The 19,855-nt window shown below is 43.7% G+C and overlaps 1 protein-coding gene across 1 annotated transcript in view; it reads left to right on the top strand.

Moving 5' to 3' along the window:
- Positions 1-19,855, top strand: part of fmn2b (formin 2b) — a 326,311-nt gene that overhangs the window by 107,841 nt on the left and 198,615 nt on the right. Inside the window, exon 7 of the mRNA XM_078405062.1 lies at positions 9,242-9,329. Coding sequence (XP_078261188.1) covers positions 9,242-9,329 — 88 coding nt within the window. The remainder of the gene's footprint in view (positions 1-9,241; positions 9,330-19,855) is intronic.

Raw genomic sequence — 19,855 nt, 5'->3', positions numbered from 1 at the left:
ACAATTTTTACCGAAGCTAATTAACCTACAACCCTACCTGTCTTTGGAGTGTGGGAAGAAAACCCAAGGGAGAACGTACAAACTCCGTACAGGCGGGACCTGTGGTTGGGATTGAACCGGGGTCTCTGGCGCTGTAAGGCAGCAACCTCGCCGGCGCCCCAGGGAGACTGGAGCTGGCGGCCTGGGGCCCGTACCCGGGGCCTGAGGAGCAGCCGGCGGATGGTGCTCCCCGCCCGTAGGGCTGCGGAACACCTCCCGGAGAGAACCGCCCCGGTCTCGACCGTCCCCCCATGCCCTGGGATCAGCCGCAGGACTACCCCTGCCCCCACAATGTCTCCACTGTCTTAGCGGCTTAGGGCTTGTCTACCTAGCATGTGAAGCCTGGGTTCGGCGGATTGCGCGGAGGAAACCACCAGAAGGTTCAATGGGCAGAAAGACGATCCCAGCAAAGCGCCGTGGAGCGCAAACAGGGCAGAGTGAGATACGTAGGACACCTCTGACCATCCACTGCATCCTGACCTGTCCCCAGCCGTCTCGACTATGTCTTGCTGCTGGGGCCCGATAGGCCGGGACGAGAGAGTGAGGCCGACGATCTGCGCAACTCCCTCTCACTTAAATCCAAGTCAAGCGCAAGTCATGACTTCAACCTCGGCCAGCATACGTGGCTGGCGGTGATCCCAATCAGCGGTCGGAATAATAAGATTGAAAGTGAAGTCATGGTCATCTTCGAACCCGAAGGATGAACAACAACAACAACAAGGCAGCAACTCTATCACTGCATCACTGCGCAGCTCCTATTAAAGTTATCCTTAAAAAAATGAATGGCAAATGTGAAGTGCAAAATGTAAGTAAATTTAAGATGACCTGTGGAATGAGACCAAGCATATTACTTTTCTAACATGAACACTGATCAGACACTTGACTGGAGACCGAGAGAAGATTTAAATGGAGTTCTTAGATCAATTGCAACCTTTGCAAGTGATTCCCTTTTTTTCATCACTGAGACGAGCTACAAAATCAGAAATCCCACTGCGTAGGAAAGAACTGCAGATGCTGGTTTCTCGGAAGGGTTCTGACCGGAAATGTCACCTACTCTTTTTCTCCAGAGATGCTGCCTGACCCGTTGAGTTACTCCAGCATTTTGTGTCTATCTTCAGAAATTCCACTGCCTTGCGAGGCTGTTTTAGATTTGAGCCTGCCATGCGTGCCAAATCGTGTGCGAGATGTGAATGAGATCAAGGGGTGCTATCTGCAGCCCTCTCCCACCCATGTAGAAATTATCGGTTGATTTCGAGAGGTAGTGGCGGTGGCGGTAAATTGGTTTTCCATTCTGATGGAATGTTACCATGAGCACTGCTTATAACTTGAGCTGCAGAGTTTGGTCTCCTGGTGGGTTATCCTCTGAACAGGAGCCCAGTGGTCTCAAATGCATTCCGCCAGAACCTCAGATAATAGTTACATCTTCAACATGTTTTCAGGCATGCCCTTGTTTCAACATTATGTCCCAGATGGCTCTGATTACCTTCACGAACATGTGCCATCAAGAAAAACTGCTCCACATATTCAACAATTCAGCATGGGGTTCTCTGCTTGTTTTGGTGTCTCATCTTTGAGGATTGCTCTGAGGACTCGAGCTTCAGTTTTTCAAGTTGATGTGCGTGCATAGGATTTCTACTAGTTAGCTCTTTGAAGTAATATTATTGGAAATGTTCGAGGGCAAACTTCACCATTTGCATTCACTTATACCGTTTGGATGAAGTGCCGTTGTGAAACATATAAGCCAGCAGTATTGTAGATCTTTCTTCTGGAATGTTAAAGGTGTCTAAAATTATAATTCCGATTTATCCTGTTAAAATAGTGAAGCTAGTAATGGTAGTCATATGAAAACTTATTAAGGCTGAGATTGACAGATTTTTGATTGGTAAGGGTGTCAGGGGTTACTGAGGGAAGGCAGGAGAATGGGGTTGAGAGGGAAAGTTAGATCAGCCATGATTGAATGGTGAAATAGACTTGATCGGGCGAATGGCCTAATTCTGCTTCCATGACTTCTGAACATATGTTTACAGCAACCATCAAAGAAGTAACAGATTCGAGGCAACTCCTGCATAGTCCATCTCTGCTGAAAACTAATTCTCTAGCCTAACTTGATGTTAGCTTTTTAAAGCCTTTAAAACATAATTTCCTTGAAACGTTTGATTAGTCTGGTTGAAAATAAGTTAAGCACGGGTATTTCCTAATGAGTATTAGTTTTCAACGAGTAAACAGACTGGACGGATATGTGAATTTACTGAGATTTCCGGTTGAATTAAGTGCACCCTGTGGGAAATAATTGTCGGTTGACAAGGCCAATAATGTTGAGAAATAAGAAGTGAAGCTTCCTTGTAAGATTATAGTTGGATGCTTTAAGTAGGAAAAAAAACCTGAGAAGAGTATTAGCACCTGAATGTATCTCAGTCGGCTTAAGATTAATCTACGGGCCTGTTAACACTCCAAACATTTAGTTAAGAGATGCAGCGTTCTGTTAGCACACTTTTGCATCCACTCCCTTTACACTAGGGGTAAATTAACTACAAATCCGCGCGTCTTGGGGATGTGGGAGGAAACCCACGGGATCACAGAAAGTGCAAACTCCACCCACAGACAGCACTGAAGTTCAGGATCGAACTCTGGTTTCTGGTGCTGTGAGGCAGAGGCTCTACCAGCTGTGCCACTGTGTTGCCCATCTCTAACAGCCAATGTCTTTTAATTGTCAAATGCCACGTGACATGTGCTCACCTTCCCCATTTCCCGTCACTGTGCATTGCGGCCCCACGCCCCGTGGAGAATTGCCGCTTGAAAAACATTGCCATAGTATGGGGAAAGTCCCATATCCCAATCCGAGATAGGTTATTAGACAACATTCACTCTTCATGCTGCTTTGCTAGGCCACCAGCACAATCAATGACCAGTCTCGCCTCGGTCACTCCCGCTTCTTCCCTCTCCCATCAGGCAAGAGGTACAGAAGTGTGAAAACGCTCACCTCCAGATTCAGGGACAGTTTCTTCCCAGCTGTTATCATGCAACTGAATCATCTTTGAACCAACCTTTAAAACAATGAGAGAGCGGTCCTAAGGTACTATCTACCTCAATGGAGACCCTCGAGATATCCTTAATTGGACTTTATTGGACTTTATCTTGCACTAAATGTTATTCCCATTATCGTGTATCTGTACACTGGATGGCTTGCTTGTAACATTTGTAGTCTTTCTGCTGACTGGTTAGCACGCAACAAAAGGTTTTCACTGTACCTCAATACGTGACAATAAACTGAACTAAACAAATTGACTTTTGCTCTGAAAGCTGGAATTGAGAATTCTAACTTTCACAATCCTCTCCAGTAGCCATCAACACTGTCCGCCCGCCCGCCATGCAGCAAATTTGTGCAGTCGTCTGACGCACAACTGCTTCAATTATGTACACCAACTTATTATTTGGATACAAGGAATTGCATATGCTAGTTTACAAAACGAGACACAGAGCTGCAGTAACTCAGCAGGTCAGGCAGCATCTCTGCAGAACGTGGATAGGTAATGTTTCGGATCGGTTTAATGTTGTACGTTTAAATTTGGTAACTGACTTCCAAGAGCTCACCAATGTTCAGAACGTACCAAGAATGCCATAATATTTGGTTGGTATTTCCACAAATAACTGTTTCCTTTAACAGCTGCATTTAACAATCTACAGAAGCCGACACAAATGCAAATGAGTGAACACATTATATTTTTTGACAATTTAGAGTTACAAATGAAAATTCTTGATCCGTGTAAACTATAAAAGATTGAAACTGAAAGTTAAACAATCACCCCCCCCCCCCCCCCCCGGTTTATTTACATTTTTCCTTCCCGTTCCTCGTGGTGCCGCACCTGGATTTGCACCCATTTCTCGGTTCTTCCCCTCCAGCTCCTGTTCCTTCCCTTGGCTTCATAATTTGTATTAATGCAAACCTTATCTCAGTCTTTTCATCTCTGGCTTTTGTCCAACCATCTGACCAACAAGCTCCCAGTATTCAGTTATCACTCGCCAAGCTCTGTCCTGCCTCCTCCTCTCTTCAGCTCTCCCCCCCCCCCCCCCCCCCCGCCCCCAACACCACCACAATCAGTCTGAAGAAGGGTTCCGACCTGAAACGCCGTCTATCCATTTCCCCTCCCACGCCACCGCAATCAGTCTGAAGGATCCCGACCTGAAACGTCATCTATCCATATTCCTCCGAGATGCTGCCTGTCTCGCTGAGTTACTCCAGCCCTCTTTTTCGAGTCAAAGATTATCTTGTTTTTTGAAGTAATGTAGGTGCAGCGGTGTTGAATATTTTGTTACATCTTGACTGCACGTAATTGCAAAGAAAACGGGTGGCTCTGTGAGATTATTGAAGGCTTGAATCCTTTCAATGAAGTGTTGGTTCATAGATTGGCTGGCAAGTTGGCTAAGCTAATATTTGTAGGAATCTGCAGGAATGTTGAATGTGTCTGAGGTGTTGTGCACTTAGAGTGAAGTATAGCTTGTCAGGATGAGATCTACCTTTTGTTCAATCAATGAAGAAAGTTGATGAAGCGTTTTTACATTGACAAAATGGGTGTATCAAAGGCTCACCTTTATTCCAATTAAAGAAGCCTTTGTCCTTTTAAGCTGTTTGGTTTAGAGATGCAGGCCCTTCAATCCACTGAGTCCGCGCCGACCAGCGATCCCTGTACATTAACCCTATCCTACATACACGAGGGACAATTTACAATTATACTAAGCTAATTAACCTACAAACCTGTACGCCTTTGGAGTGTGGGAGGAAACCGGAGATCCCGGAGAAAACCCACACAGTTTAGTTTGGAGATACAGCGCAGAAACAGGCCCTTTGGCCCACTGAGTTCGCGCCGACCAGCAATCTCCTACACACACTAGGGCCAATTTGCATTTATACCAATCCAGCCTACAGACCTGTATGTATTTTGAGTGTGTGAGGAAACCGAATACCTGACAAAACCCACGCAGTTCATGGGGAGAACATGAACATGTCTCTACAGACAGCACCCTTAGTCAGGATCGGACCAGAGTCCCTGGCACTGTAAGACAGCAATTTTACTGATGGGCCACTGTTTGGCCCAAGTCAAATTTTTAGCTAATATTTGTAGAATTACAAGGCAAATTAATGCATCAGTCTGTCTTTTACTCTGGGAGAAAGACTTTAATTTGTAGAACGCAATTTACCCCCCAAGAAATTTGGGGTGGTGGGGTGGTGGAGTTGCTGCCTTACAGCGCCAGATACCCGGGTTCGATCCTGACTACTGGTGCAATCTGTACGGAGTTTGTATGTTTTCCCTGTGACCGCGTGGGTTTTCTCCACGTGTTCTGTTTTCCTCCTACACTCCAAAGACGTACAGGTTTATAGGTGAATTGGCTTCAGTATAATTGCAAATTGTCCCTAGTGTGTAGGATGGTGTTAGTGTACAGGGTGATCGCTGGTCGGCGCGGACTCGTGGGCTGAAGGGCCTGTTTCTGCACGGTTTCTTTAAAGTCTAAATTTGGATTTTGGGGTTGAAAGTTGGGTGACATGGAGTTAGTCTATAGCTTCATTGTGGAGTGGAAAATGTCATGATAAATGTTAAACAGAGCTTTTAGCTTTAACTGATCGCCGAGAAAAAGCTATAATAGTAACTGGGATTAAAATACTTTGAAATTAGTTGGGCCTTCTGATTGAAAACTGAACAGCATTACAGTTTATCATCTATTTAAAAGTGAACACAACTTGCAGTGGTCACTGATTTTATTTCTAGCTAGACTGGACATCCCTATTGAGACATGAGGAACTGCAGATGCTTGTTTACTAAAAAAGAGATGAAGTGCTGGAATAATATGTGTTGCCTGACCCGCTGATTTATTCCAGCACTTTGTGTCATTTTTTCATATCACAATGAAGAGTGTAGTTACACACTGGTCAATATAAATGTTTCTCTGCAAATGTGCCTGTGCTTTAAAATAAACACTTCAAAAAGACAAGTCCGGTGCAATTATGTTTTACATTAGCACTAAAAAAGAAGATTTGGGAGCAAAATATTTGAGGTTTCATGGGATCCTCCTTCAAATATAAATGTTCAGATTGAGCAAAAGAGTAGAGCAGTGATAGAGTTACTGCATTACAGCGACAGAGACCTGGGTGCCATCCTGCTGTCTGTATGGAGTTAGTACGTTCTTCCTGTGACCATGTGGCCTTTCTCCAGGTGCTCCGGTTTGCTCTCACATCCCAAAGGCGTACAGCTTTGTTGGTTCGTTGGGTTTCTTAAATTTGTGAATTGTCCCCAGTTTGTAGGATGGTGTTGGTGTATGGGGTGATCGGCGTAGACTCGGTGGGCCGAAGGGCCTGTTTCTACTGTGTCTCTCTAAAGTCTAAAGATAAACTTGCATCGCTGTGCAAGTGACAAGAGCAGCCAGAAGATTACTGGAGTGGTCCCAATGCAGGGTCTCGAGCTGAAATGTCGACCATCCCTTTGTCTCCACATGTGCAGCCTGAATTGTTGAGTTTCACCAGCAACTTGTTTTCTCCGCTCCAGATTCCAGTATCTGCAGTCCCTTGTCTCAAGAGAAGTAGGAATGTTTCCTTGAAATCTTTGCTGGCATTCTACTTCTGCTCCCTCAGGAGATGAGACTGTTGAGGCCGACGAACATTGGGCAGCACAGTGGCGGAGCTAGTAGAGCTGCTGCCTCACCGTGCCAGAGACCCGGGTTTGATTCTGACTTTGGGTGATGTGTGTGTGTACAGTATATGAAATTTCCACATTCACCCTGTGATCGCGTGGGTTTCCTCCAGGTGCTCCGGTTTCCATCCACTTCCCGAAGATGTGTACATTTGTAAGTTTATATGTTCATTGGAGAACAAGTAGGCCATTCAGCCCATCAAGTCTAGTCCGCCAATCCATCGTGGCTGATCTATCTTACCCTCTCATCCTCATTCTTTTGCCTTCTCCCCATAACCTTTGACATCCTTACCCATCTAGTATCTGTCAATCTCTGCCTTAAAAAAAACCCAATGACTTTATCTCCACAGCCATCTGTGGCAATGAGTTTCACAGATTCATCGCCCTCTGACTAAAGAAATTACTCTTCATCTTTCTAAAGATACATCCTTTTATTCTGTAGCTGTGCCCTCTGGTTCTCGACTCCTCCACGAACGGCAACATCCTCTCCACATCCACTCTGTCCAGCCCTTTCACGATTTGAAGGCTAACTTGCCTCTGTAAAATTGTCCGCAGTGTGTAGGGAGTGGATAAGAAAGTGGGATAACATAGAACCAGTGTGGATGGGTGTTCGATGCTGTATCTTTCAATCAATCAATCGGGGAAAAAAAAATCATTTTTCCACACGCATACCTTTCATCTTCATCAAAGGCGTGTGTGCAGTTTGTTCTCCTCGCCTCCTCTTCCTGTACCGACTGAGATCTTTAATGGCATTTGCAAACCCATGTCAAGAATGGTCCAAAGTCTCAGAATAGTTTAATCAGGAGTACATTAACTCGACTGCCTAATATTAGCTACAAAATTGGCTTTGAAATTGGATCAGTTTTGTGCAATGCACAAAGGTTCTATTCCCAAAGCTTGGAGTCGACAAGATTGCATGTTATTTAAGGCTATGTTGCCGACCAGACAGTGAAGCAAAGTTGCTCTTGGGATTTTTTTTGTCGCTGAAATGTAAGTCTGCCTGGAGCTGGAGACTTTGTCAAACAAGATCTTTAACCTCCTTTCCTTGGCTGAAGGCCCCTTGTTTCTTTAATGCTTCTTGGCAATATAATTTTTAAAATCTGTTAAATCCTTTGGCTCCAATGGAATAGACTGGGTCTCTTGAATGTATCCTCTTGAATATTGTGCCCTATTCTTGGCACATTCCTGATGAATCTGCACAGTAAGGTCTCTGACCTTAATGCTCTTTCCGCAATGTGGTGCCCAAAATGTTGTAATGTCCTCTCAACCTGCCAACCACTGCTTTCATCTTTACCAGAGTCTTTGTTTCAGTGCTTTATAGAAATGCAAAATCTGCATTGGTCTCTCTTAGTAGATTAATCCCTCCGCCTTTGCACTTTCAAGAAAGAGATATTTGCACAATACACCATTATCTCATGAAAGGATAAACAGTCCTGGAGCAACTCGGCGGGTCGGGCAGCATCCCTGGAGACCATAGATAGGTGACATTTTGTGTCAAGACCCTTCAACCCTCTCTGGACCACTTTATTTCCAACTGCCGGCACAACATCAACCGTCTTGACTTCTCCACTCCACTCAGTCACTCGAACCTCAATCCCTCTGAAAGAAGGGTCTCGACCTGAAACGTCGCCTATCCATGTTCTCCAGGGATGCTGCCTGACCCGCTGAGTTATTTTCATGAGATGATGGTGTGTTGTGTACACTACTCGGCTCATGAGCCAGAAGGTACCGACGCATTGTCAGTATCATATTTAGAACTTTGAACTTGTTTCATACAGAACCTTGAAAGTGGACATCACCAGACTCGAACGGCTTCTGTCCTTCTCTTATTGGGCTTCTGAAGGGTCTTTCCGTAATCCTTACTGTCCGATTCATTACCCATTGCAGGCATTGGAACTGTTGCGCGACAACGCTGAGAACTACTGTATATTCTGCACTCTGTATCTTCCCCATTTGCTTTACCTTTTGTACCCGAGTTCAACTTAATTTTATTTGTATAGTATTATCTGATTAGATAGCAGGAAAACAAAGCTTTTTGCTGTACATTGATACATGTGACACTAATAAACTTGAAACTGAAGTGTAAGGTAGCATTAAGGTCTAGGATAGTTGATTTCCCATTAATTTATGAGTTCAAGGAGCAAAATTAGTCCATTTGGCCCATCACGTCGACTCCGTCATTCAATCATGGTTGATCTATCTTTCCCTCTTAACCCCATTCTTCTGCCTTTCCCCCCATAACCCCTGGCACCCTTACTAATCAAGAATCTGTCAATTTCCGCCTTAAAAATATCCATTGACTTGGCCTCCACTATAGTGTTCCTCATTCATTAATGACTTTTGATCTTCGTGGGACCACAAAACATTAAAATGTAGCCTCTATTAATTGTGCTAGTATATTAAGTTTGATCAAAAGACCATACAACATGCTTTAAAGTAAAAATGACCGGCTATTTGCAATTGACACTCTTCTTGTGTATTTATGATTTGGCTTCTCAATAACTGAATTCCTCTCTCCCCAGGTCGTGAAACTTCTGAACAACAAGAGGTCGCAGGCTGTTGGAATTTTGATGTCTAGTCTTCATTTGGAGATGAAAGATATCCAGCATGGTAGGCTCCTTCAGCAATTGTTGGCAAATTACCCATAAAATGATTTGTCACGATTTTCCAGAATCGGTTTACAGCTGCTTGCAATGTGCTACAGCTTTAGCTGTTAGCAGTAACGCTACTTTGAAGGTAGCTGGATGTGTGAGTATGGTGCAAGTGTCAGCTTGTATTAAAGTGACGAACACGCACACGCGATCAGCCTCAACAGTAGTAACCTGTATTGATATTACTGTCATTCATAATTCCCCCTGTGAACAGTAAGCATGTAACGTGGCTTGTACTGTAAATCCTAAATGAAAGAGTAGGGTTACACTGCTTAAAATGAGTTGCATGTGGGTTTGAAATTACGGTTTGTAAACATTTGGCATGCGTCTGGGGGGAAAAAGTGCTGCAGATGTACTGAACGTGAGACTTAATGTATTTTAGTAAGATTTTCATCACTCTGGGTCCAGTAGTTGCTCTTCGATGTGCCTTGGGCAAATATTCAAGAGAAGAGGCAAGTGGTACCCAAGGTTGTTAATGCAAACATTTTCTGAAAGCTGTGCTCGGATTGGCAGTCGCTACATACTAATGGACACTACTTGTTTGTTATTAGACAATAGACAATAGGTGCAGCAGGAGGCCATTCGGCCCTTCGAGCCAGCACCGCCATTCAATGTGATCATGCCTGATCATTCTCAATCAGTTCCTGCCCTCTCCCCATACCCCCTGACTCCGCTATCATTAAGAGCTCTGTCTAATCAATGAATCTAAAGTCTAAGAGTGCAAAGCAGGATGGGTGTGTCAGATTTTAAAATGTTAATGTGTAGAGTTGCTGCCTCAACGCCAGAGACCCATGTTCGATCCTGAGTACGGGTGCTGTCTGAATGGAGTTTGTACGTTTTCCCTTTTACTGTGTGAATTTTCTCCAGGTGCTCTGGTTCCCTTCCATGCTCCAAAGACGTACAGGTTTGTCAGTTAAATAGCTTCAGTGAAATTGTGAATTGTTCCAAGTGTATAGGGTAGTGTTGGGCTATCACAAAATGCTTGGGTAACTCAGCAGGTCAGGCAGCATCTCTGGAGAGAAGGTGACGTTTCGGGTCGAGACCCTTCTTCACACTGTGTGACCGGGGTGATCACTGGTTGGCACAGACATGGTGGGCTGAAAGGCCTATTTCCACGCAGTATCTCTTAAGTCTAAAGAGAGCCTTCAAGGATATTGCCAGGGCTCGAGCCTGAACTGCAGAGAGCAGTTGGGCAGGCTTGGACTTTATTCCTCAGAGCACAGGAGGATTAGGGATGATCATATCGAGGTGTATCAGATCATGAGGGGAATAGATAGGGTGAATGCATAGAGTCTTTTACCCGGAGTAGGAGAATCAAGAACTAGAGGATCTTGGATTAAGGTGAGAGGGGATAGGTTTAATCGCAGCCTGAGGGGCAACATTTTCACAGTGTGGTGGGTAAAAGGAATGTAGAAACAAAGAAATGCAGATGGTGGTTAATACACAAAAGTACACAGTGCTGGAGTAACTTAGCCAGTCAGGCAGCATCTGTGGTGAACATGGATAGGTGACCGTGGGGGGGGGGGTGTTTGGGGGGGGGGATAGGATATGGTTGCACACGATATGGTGAATGCTGCGGTTAGGAGGAGGAAATAATGTCCAGCAGTTTGCCAGTTTTTCCAATAATGTTTCTTGAGTTGGTCTTAAAATTTGTGAAAATATTTTACAATAAATTTTAAGAATTTGAAATGAATCAATAGTGATGTTGTGAATCATATTTAGTCACAGTCTGAGTTCTGTGAAATAGATTTCTGGGGGTTACTAAACTACTTAAATTTAAAAAAAGTTCTCGAGTGCTAGTCATATATTATGGCACCAGCCCTGGCGCCAAGAGGTACTTGGTGTTTCTTGTATTGGCAGATGTATTTCAGTTAAGTCATAGACTGAAGTCTGAAAACAATGATATGGTCGTTTTCCTCAGTCAAGTACTCGAGTCAGTTTGAGTCAATAATGAGAACCAAATGAATAAAGGAGTCGAATGGACATCTGTGGGCCTGCTCCATATGAGACACGTTCTCTGCAATGCTTGCATGATGTGCAATTATGTTAACAATAACTTGATGTGCAAAACCCCAGCGACTTTGCCTTCAATGTACTGCCTTTTGCTGCTTGGCCGTCTGTATAATTAGTGTTTAAGCAGCCGATGTGGGTTGCATTTTTGTTTAGGGGCCCCTTCAAGTCGTAATGAATTAAGGTGTCGTGGTTTTGTGTGTCGTTTGAACCAGTATTATCTTTAGAGTCAATCCCCCTTGAAGCAAAGCTGGAGTGATATACTGAGCTGAGGTCAAGTACCTCCCCAGTGGCAAGGTGTGTAAAACGGAAGCACAAACAGTCGAAACTTGTTACTTCAAACTCCATCCGGTCTGTTGTTTCTCAGCGCTTGTCGGAAGGCAATTTGCTAAAGGCTGTTAACTCTCACTGTCGTGCTTGCGCCTCGCGTAGATATCTTGATAGACGGTGTTACTTCGATGCCGAGTATGCCATTAATGTGAATAATGAGAAGATGCTATCGACAATGTCTATGTGTGCCAACAGTTCTGTCCCAGCAGGATTTGTTCTCATTCTTTCCTCCGCGCTTCTCGATTTGTGCATTAACTGGAACTGGATCAAGGAGGTTTTAAAGGCACAAATTGCATCGTGAGTGTGTCAGAATGATTGCAGCTAAGTTCTTGGTTCTAACCAGCTAATGCTCATTATAGATGTTGCTGCAGAACTTGCCAAATACTTTCCTGTCCCCTCATTTTTCTTTGAGTTGATAGCATATTAGCAAACGTTTGGACAATCATTGGTCACTGAATTGCAACAACTCTCCATTGTGGCATTTGTAACCCAAAACATTAAAGGAAAATGTGAGTGCAATAGTTCCAAGAATTAAGCAAAAAGCTAAACCTATTAATCCAATGCAGATAAAAGCTGCAATGTCTAAGTTCTATGACTTTTTTGAAAATGGTTGCGAAGTAAAATCTTTGGTCCATGTCAGGGCAAATGAGGCCAATCACTTGACAGGCAAGGATGAAACGAGCATGGAACAGTAATCTACAAGCAGAGTAGCAAAATATTTCTACAGCCCTCTTAGTCCATAAACTCCTGTAATACATTTAGTTTCAATCAGTTTAATGGTCCATTACTTTGACAGAAAATTATTGCGATACACCCTCAGTAAATTTACGTTGACACGGCCACTACTGGCATGACAGAGTAATTACTGTATGGTAAGTTCTCAAATGCATCTCCCCTTGTACATCTGCACAGTAGAATTAGCTTTAGCATCATACAGTGTGGAAAAGGCACTTCGGCTCAACTTGACACCAACCAACATGCCCCATCTACACTTGTCCCAACCTACCTGCGTTTGGCCCATACCCTCTAAACCCTGTCCTATCCATGTACCATGTCTAATTGCTTCTCAAACATTGCAATAGCTCCTGCCTCTACTACCAACTCTAGCAGTTTGTTCCTTACACCCACCACCCTTTGTATGGAACAGTTACCCCTCAGATTCCTGTGAAATCTTTTGCCCTTCACATTAAGCCCACGCCCTCTGGTTCTCGATTGCCCCTTCTCTGGGCAAGGGACTCTGTGTGTCTACCCGATCTATTCCTCTTATTTTATATACCTCTACAAGATCACCCCTCACCCTCCTGCACTCCAGAGAATAAGAGTTCCAGCCGGCTCAACCTTTTCCCTCAAGCTCAGACCCTTGAGTCCTGGCAACATCCTTCTAAATCTTCTCTGATAGGACTGGTGTAGAGGGATATGAGCCAAATGCAGGCACGTGGGACTAGTGTTGATGGGACATTTTGGTTGGTGTGGACATGTTGGGCCAAAGGGCCTGTTTCCACACTATGACTATGACTCTAAATGCACCAGCACCTCAAATCAAAAAAGGAAAGAAACTGCAAAATAATATGCACAACCAATTAAACTCTGAGTAAGATGGGTGGAGTGATAAATATTAACTAGCGTAATGAAAACATTTGTGTAGGAAAGATCAGTAGATGCTGGTTTAAATCGAAGATAGACACAAAATGCTGGAGTAACTCAACCGACAGGCAACATTTCTGGAGAGAAGGAATGGGTGACGTTTCGGGTCGAGACCCTTCTTCAGACTGATGTCAGGAGTGGGCGGGACAGAGATAGAATGTAGTTGGAGAGAGTAAGACTGGTGGGAGAACTGGGGAGGGGATGGAGAGAGAGGGAAAGCAAGGACTATTTGAAGTTAGAGAAGTCTATATTCATACCGCTGGGGTGTAAGCTACCCAAGCGAAATATGAGGTGCTGTTCCTCCAATTTGCACTGGGCCTCACTCACTCTGACAATGGAGGAGGCCTAGGACAGAAAGGTCAGATTGAGAATGGGAGGGGGAGTTAAAGTGCTGAGCAACCGGGAGATCAGGTAGGTTAAGGCGGACTGAGTGAAGATGTTCAGCGAAATGATCGCCGAGCCTGCGCTTGGTCTCGCCGATGTCCAGAAGTTGACACCTGGAACAGCGGATACAGTAGATGAGGTTGGAGGAGGTGCAAATGAACCTCTGCTTCACCTGAAAAGATTGTCAGGGTCCTTAGATGGAGTCGAGGGGGGAGGTAAAGGGACATGTGTTGTATCTCCTGCAGTTGCAGGGGAAAGTACCTGGGGAAGGGGTGATTTGAATTGAATTGAATTTATTTGTCATTCAAAACAAAGAAATTTGAACAAAATTAGTTAATCCAGAATTTTGTATCCACCAAAAAATGAAAATATTGCCTGATTTGCTTGCGTTGAATCCTTTAAGTGCACCTGAGAAAGTAGTTAAGATCTTTGCTCCTTATCTGAAGTAGTATCATTAGCAGTGCAGTACTATCGCAACCTGGTATTAGATCGATTAATGGATTACACACTCAACCCTTGAATATACACTTGAACTCAATACCTTTTGACTTGCTATCAATAATCCAATCACGGAGTTACAACTGTAATGTGACAAAAGTCGTGCGTTTAACCCAATACCTGCTATCTCTTGATTTGATCTTCTTGGTACTATAATGGGTCAGATGCATCATCATAACTATAAAACCTTCTTATCTTTGAATAGTATCCTCTGAACTACTTCTATTAGTTTGCTTCTTCATAGTGAATATAATGAATTCCAGATAAGCAGACTTTTGTATTTAGAGAGAGCCAAATGAAGATTTCATCAGTGATATCTTCGGCTTTGAAATGCAGGACATTAACGGCCAATTATTTTAGTGAAGTGTGCAAACACTTAAACTTAATCTCCAAGAGATATCAGTGCAATGGAGCATGTTTTCTTGTGAATCGCTAGAATGCCGCCTTGTTACTATTTTCACCCATCCTGTCCGTTGTACACATGAGGCATGTAACGTTCAACAATATATTCATTGTAATGTCCGGTTTCTGGATCTCATTTTAAAATTTGGTAAGTTCAAATGTGATTAATGGATCAGCAATACTAGTAAGTTACTGTGCATTAACTGCGGGAGGAACAGATCAGCCTGCAAACAGCCATTCCTAATCCTTCTCATACTCAGACTGTCATGGAGAAATCCTTACTTACACAGGGGAATTCTAGTTTTATATAATAATGAGAAACACATTTGCATCCAACTTCCAAGTTAAGCACGCAGACCTATTTTAATTGTGTATATATTGGAAAGGCTTTGTAAGGCGGCATGAAGGTCTAGAAGTGAATTATTTTAACCCTCTCCAAGCCTATTTATTCAAAGCCAAATTCTTGAATTATTTAAAGCATTAATTTGTCCAATTATATATGCGATCTAAAACACCAAATCATCAGATTTGTTTCTTTTCTCTTTGTTGCATATCTGCCACAAATAGCATTTTGTTTTTTTATTTCTCTGGAGTGAAGCACGCTGCATTTTAGTGAGTAAGGATAGCTTTCGCTTGTGGAAGCAAGGCCCTGCAGATGCTGGTTTACACAAAAACACACACAGTGCTGGAGTGTGTGGAAAGTAACTGCAGATGCTGGTTTATACCAAAGATAGACACAGTTCAGACAGACCAAATATAGATAGATACATAACCTTTTAGATAAATTCTATAAAGACTCCTCCCCCCTCCCCCCCCCCCCCCCCCCCCCGCCCCCCCGTCCCACTTCCTCCACTAAAAGTCAGTTAACTAGTTCCACAGTTCGGAACGATGTAATTCTCTTGGGATCACACCGTTCTTAGTCAATGATTGGCTTATCAAGGAACTCGTATGTTGCTAGCCCTGATTTGTCCTGGTCTTGTCTTCTAGTTCTAACCCCCCCCACCCCCCCCCCAACTATCTGTCTGAAGAATGGTCCTGACCTGAAACGTTGCCGATCCATTTTCTCCAGGAAGCTGCCTGACCCGCTGAGCTTTGTTTCTATCTTTGGTATAAACCAGCATCTGCAGTTTCAGGTCTGAAGAATGGTCCTGACCTGAAACGTTGCCTATCCATTTTCTCCAGGAAGCTGCCTGACCCGCTGAGCTTTGTTTCTATCTTTGGTATAAACCAGCATCTGCAGTTTCTTTTTAATGTGCATAGATACAATCAGTTCAAACTCGAGTACAATAGATGGAACAAGGGGGAAGATACAGAGTGTGGAAGAGAGTTCTCAGCGTTGTAGCGCATCAGTTCCTTGGACAATGTTCAATGTGGTCATTTCCCACACTGAGGAAACTAAGATCATCCTGACTTGGAAATGTAGAGACAAAGAGCTGCAGTCCTTTCTGAAGAAGTGTCTCAATAAAAGAACATGCCTTTAGAAGGGAGATGAGGAGGAATTTCTTTCGTCAGAGGATGGTGAATCTCTGGAATTAATTGCCACAGACGGCTGTGGTCGCCAAGTCAATGGGTATTGAAGTGGAGATTGACAGATTCTTGATTAGAAAGGGTGTCGGGGGGTACGGGGAGAAGGCAGGAGAGTAGGGTTGAAATGGGAAAGATAGATCAGCCATGATTGAATGGCGGAGTAGACTTGATGGGCCGATTGGCCAAATTCTGCTCTTATAACTTACGAACTTATGAACAATGATGGTCAATATTACCAGAAAGCATAGGCTACGTTCTCTGTGACTTCAGCATTGATGGAAGTTTTTCCCTCTGGTAGTACAGTGGGCTGGGTTTAAGTATGACAGCTGCTGATAATTACTCCCATCACCTTATCATGTGTAGCTTCAAGCAAACCGTACGTATTTCTAAAATGCTGCTGGACGAATTCTGATCAGTCTCAAAGTGCTTAATTTCAAGCTTCAAAATCATTTTCCTCCTTGCAGTAATGGAGATAAGATGCGAATCGGGAAAATCAAGCATTGCTTTCAAGACGTTTCTAACCTTGTCTCGAACAATTGGCTGGATTTGCTGTTTTAGCTTGAGGTACAAACATGATATTGCAAATCGTAACTCCTGTGCTTTTCCCAGTGCATATCCCTACAGCAAAATGTTCTTCATTCAGCTAACCTGTATTTTTAGTCAAGTTTCAGTCTCTAAATGTTTGCAGCATCAAATCAAATTTGGGGCGGCACGGTGGCGCAGCGGTAGAGTTGCTGCTTTACAGCGAATGCAGCGCCGGAGACTCGGGTTCGATCCTGACTACGGGTGCTGTACTGTAAGGAGTTTGTACGTTCTCCCCGTGACCTGCGTGGGTTTTCTCCGAGATCTTCGGTTTCCTCCCACACTCCAAAGACGTACAGGTATGTAGGTTAATTGACTGGGTAAATGTAAAAATTGTCCCTAGTGTGTGTAGGATAGTGTTAATGTGCGGGGATCGCTGGGCGGCGCGGACTTGGTGGGCCGAAAAGGCCTGTTTCCGCGCTGTATCTGAAATATGAAAAAAATATATATATGAAATCATTCCATCAAGCCCTGACCAATGTTTCATTTTCCATGACTGTTTGTCCAATTTTCCTATCCTCAACGTTCACTTTCCCATGCCGTTAATTTTACTTCTCCTACTCTTGTGGTGAATTAATCGTACTTCCCTGTACTTTATCTTGCACTAAACGTTATTCCCTTTATCCTGTAGCTGTGCACTGTGGGCAGCTTGATTGTAATCGTTTGTAGTCTTTCTGCTGACTTTAGACTTTAGAGATATATTGTGGGAAAAAACCCTTCGGTAAAAAGATTTTACTGGAGCCAAATAACGTACAAACCTGTACATCTTTGAGTTAGGGAGGAAACCTGAAGCACTAGAGAAAACCCACACAGTCACAGGGAAAACGTACAAATTCCATACCGACAGCACCAGTAGTCAGAGTCGAACTTGGGTCTCTGGCGCTGTCAGGTAACAGCTTACCGCTGTGCCACCCCTTGCCCTGCCTGGATAGCATGCAACAAAAAAGATTTTTGCTGTACCTCAGTACAAGTGACAATAAACTAAACTAATCTCGTTGTTATAGGAATCCTCTTTGTCAAATTCTTCAGATAAATTTGAGCGAACTTTTCTGTCCAATTTGCAGTTAACTTTGACTTTTTCCTGTTGTTATGCTTGCAAACCATCACCAGTTGGCCCTTCATTCTTACCAGGTGTAATTTGATCATTTCCTATTCACCTCAGTTCAAAGAAAAAGCTTTCACAAGTCATTCCATGTGCAATCTGCATCCAAAGATACGTGTTCAACTGGATGTCGTTAACAATTTTGCAATCTCTTGTAATGCAGTAAATGAAAGAATCCCCTGTGTAGATCTCCATGAAGTGATCCACTCCACAACTCTTAACTGAGAATTAATTTTATTGTTGCCCTCTGCTTTCTGACCTCAATGTCTCACTATCTGTTGCTGTGTTCTCCTATAGCCAGTAACAGCCGACTGGCTTGGTAATTCAACTAGTTTAATTTATTATTATTATCATGCATACCAGGGTACAGTGAAAAGCATTTTTTTTGCATGCTATCCAGTCAGAGAAAGGACTACACATGATTACAATCCAGCCAGCCAGAGTAAACAGTCCTTTCCCCTGACTCTCAGTCTGAAGAAGGGTCTCGACTTGAAAAGTCGCCTATCCATCTTCTTAAGTAAGAGATGCTGCCTAACCCTCTGAGTTACTCCAATATTTCGTGTCTATCTTTGGTATAAACCAGCATCTGCAGTTCCTTCCTACATTTAGGACTGAGATGAGGAAAAAAAATGTCACCCAGAAAGTTGAGAATCTGTGGAATTCTCTGCCACAGAAGGTAGAGGAGGCCAATTCACTGGATGCTTTCAAGAGAGAGTTAGATTTAGTTCTTAGGGCTAACGGAATCAAGGGATATGGGGAAAAACCAGGAACAGGGCACTGATTTTGGATGGTCAGCCATGATCACAATGAATGGCGGTGCTGGCTCGAAGGGCCAAATGGCCTGCTCCTGCACCTATTTTCTGTTTCCACATGCAGTATACAGATAAAGGATAAAGATTATAACAATTATTGCAAGATAAAGTCCGATAAAAAATAGTTTGAAGGTCTCCAATGAGGTCGATGGGAGGTCAGGACCACTTTTCTAGCTGGTTAGAAGACCGTTCAGTTGCCTGATAACAGCCGGGAAGAAACTGTCCCTGAATCTGGAGGTGTGCGTTTTCACACTTCTGTAACTCTTGTCTGGGAGAGAAGAGGGAATGACACAAAATACTGGAGTAACTCAGCAGATCAGGCAGCATCTCTGGAAGAAAAGAATAGGTGATATCTCCATCATAGGAGATAGACTATCAACTGATGTCTTTCACAAACCTACTGACACCCACAGTTATCTGAACTGCACTTCTTCCAACCCTGCCTCTTGCAAAGATTCTATGCCCTTCGCCCAATTCCTCTGTCACTGCCGCACCTGCGTCCAAGACGAGGTGTTCCATACCGGGACATCCGAGATGTCCTGATTCTTTAGGGAAAGGGGGTTCCCCTCTTCTATTGCTGATGAGGCCCTCACGCGTGTTTCCTCTGTTTCGTTCTGCTCTTGCTCCCCCTCCCAGTCTCATCAGGGACAGTCCCCCTAGTCCTCGTCTTTCACCCCATCAGCCGTTGCATACAACACATCGTCTCCTATCCATCGTAACCTGTACATGTTCTCCAGGGATGTTGCCTGACCCGCTGAGTTACTCCAGCACTTTGTGTCTATCTTTCATAAAAATCATATGCCAAATTTGCTAAATGTCAAACCTATGAATAATTTTGAATGTTCTTCGAAAGCACTCGCAAGTTGTAAAATTGAACGTTGTAAATGTGATTAAAAGATTCAGCATTTGGAGAACGTTTAAGCAACTGAAATCCACTTCAGCGAACGAGAGTAATTAATAAATGGGCAAGTTAGGGTCCATTCGTCTCTTCTAAGCTTAACTCTGCTCAAACAATTAGAATTGTTTCCTTCGTGATGTCTGGGTTAGAGTAGCTGCGGTGAGCAGATTCTTCAGTGTAAATGTGGGAGTATTGCGACAGGTTTGTGCTTTGTGCCTGGACTCTTTGCACGGTCCAGTATCGCAACATGACCAGAGGATAGCATGTACATTGGGACTTCTGCAGTAGCACCAAAT

This window comes from Rhinoraja longicauda, chromosome 9 (genome assembly GCF_053455715.1).
Source record: "Rhinoraja longicauda isolate Sanriku21f chromosome 9, sRhiLon1.1, whole genome shotgun sequence".
Lineage (NCBI taxonomy): Eukaryota > Metazoa > Chordata > Chondrichthyes > Rajiformes > Arhynchobatidae > Rhinoraja > Rhinoraja longicauda.
Note: the sequence above shows the minus strand (reverse complement) of the source record. Positions and strands in the feature narration are given on the sequence as shown.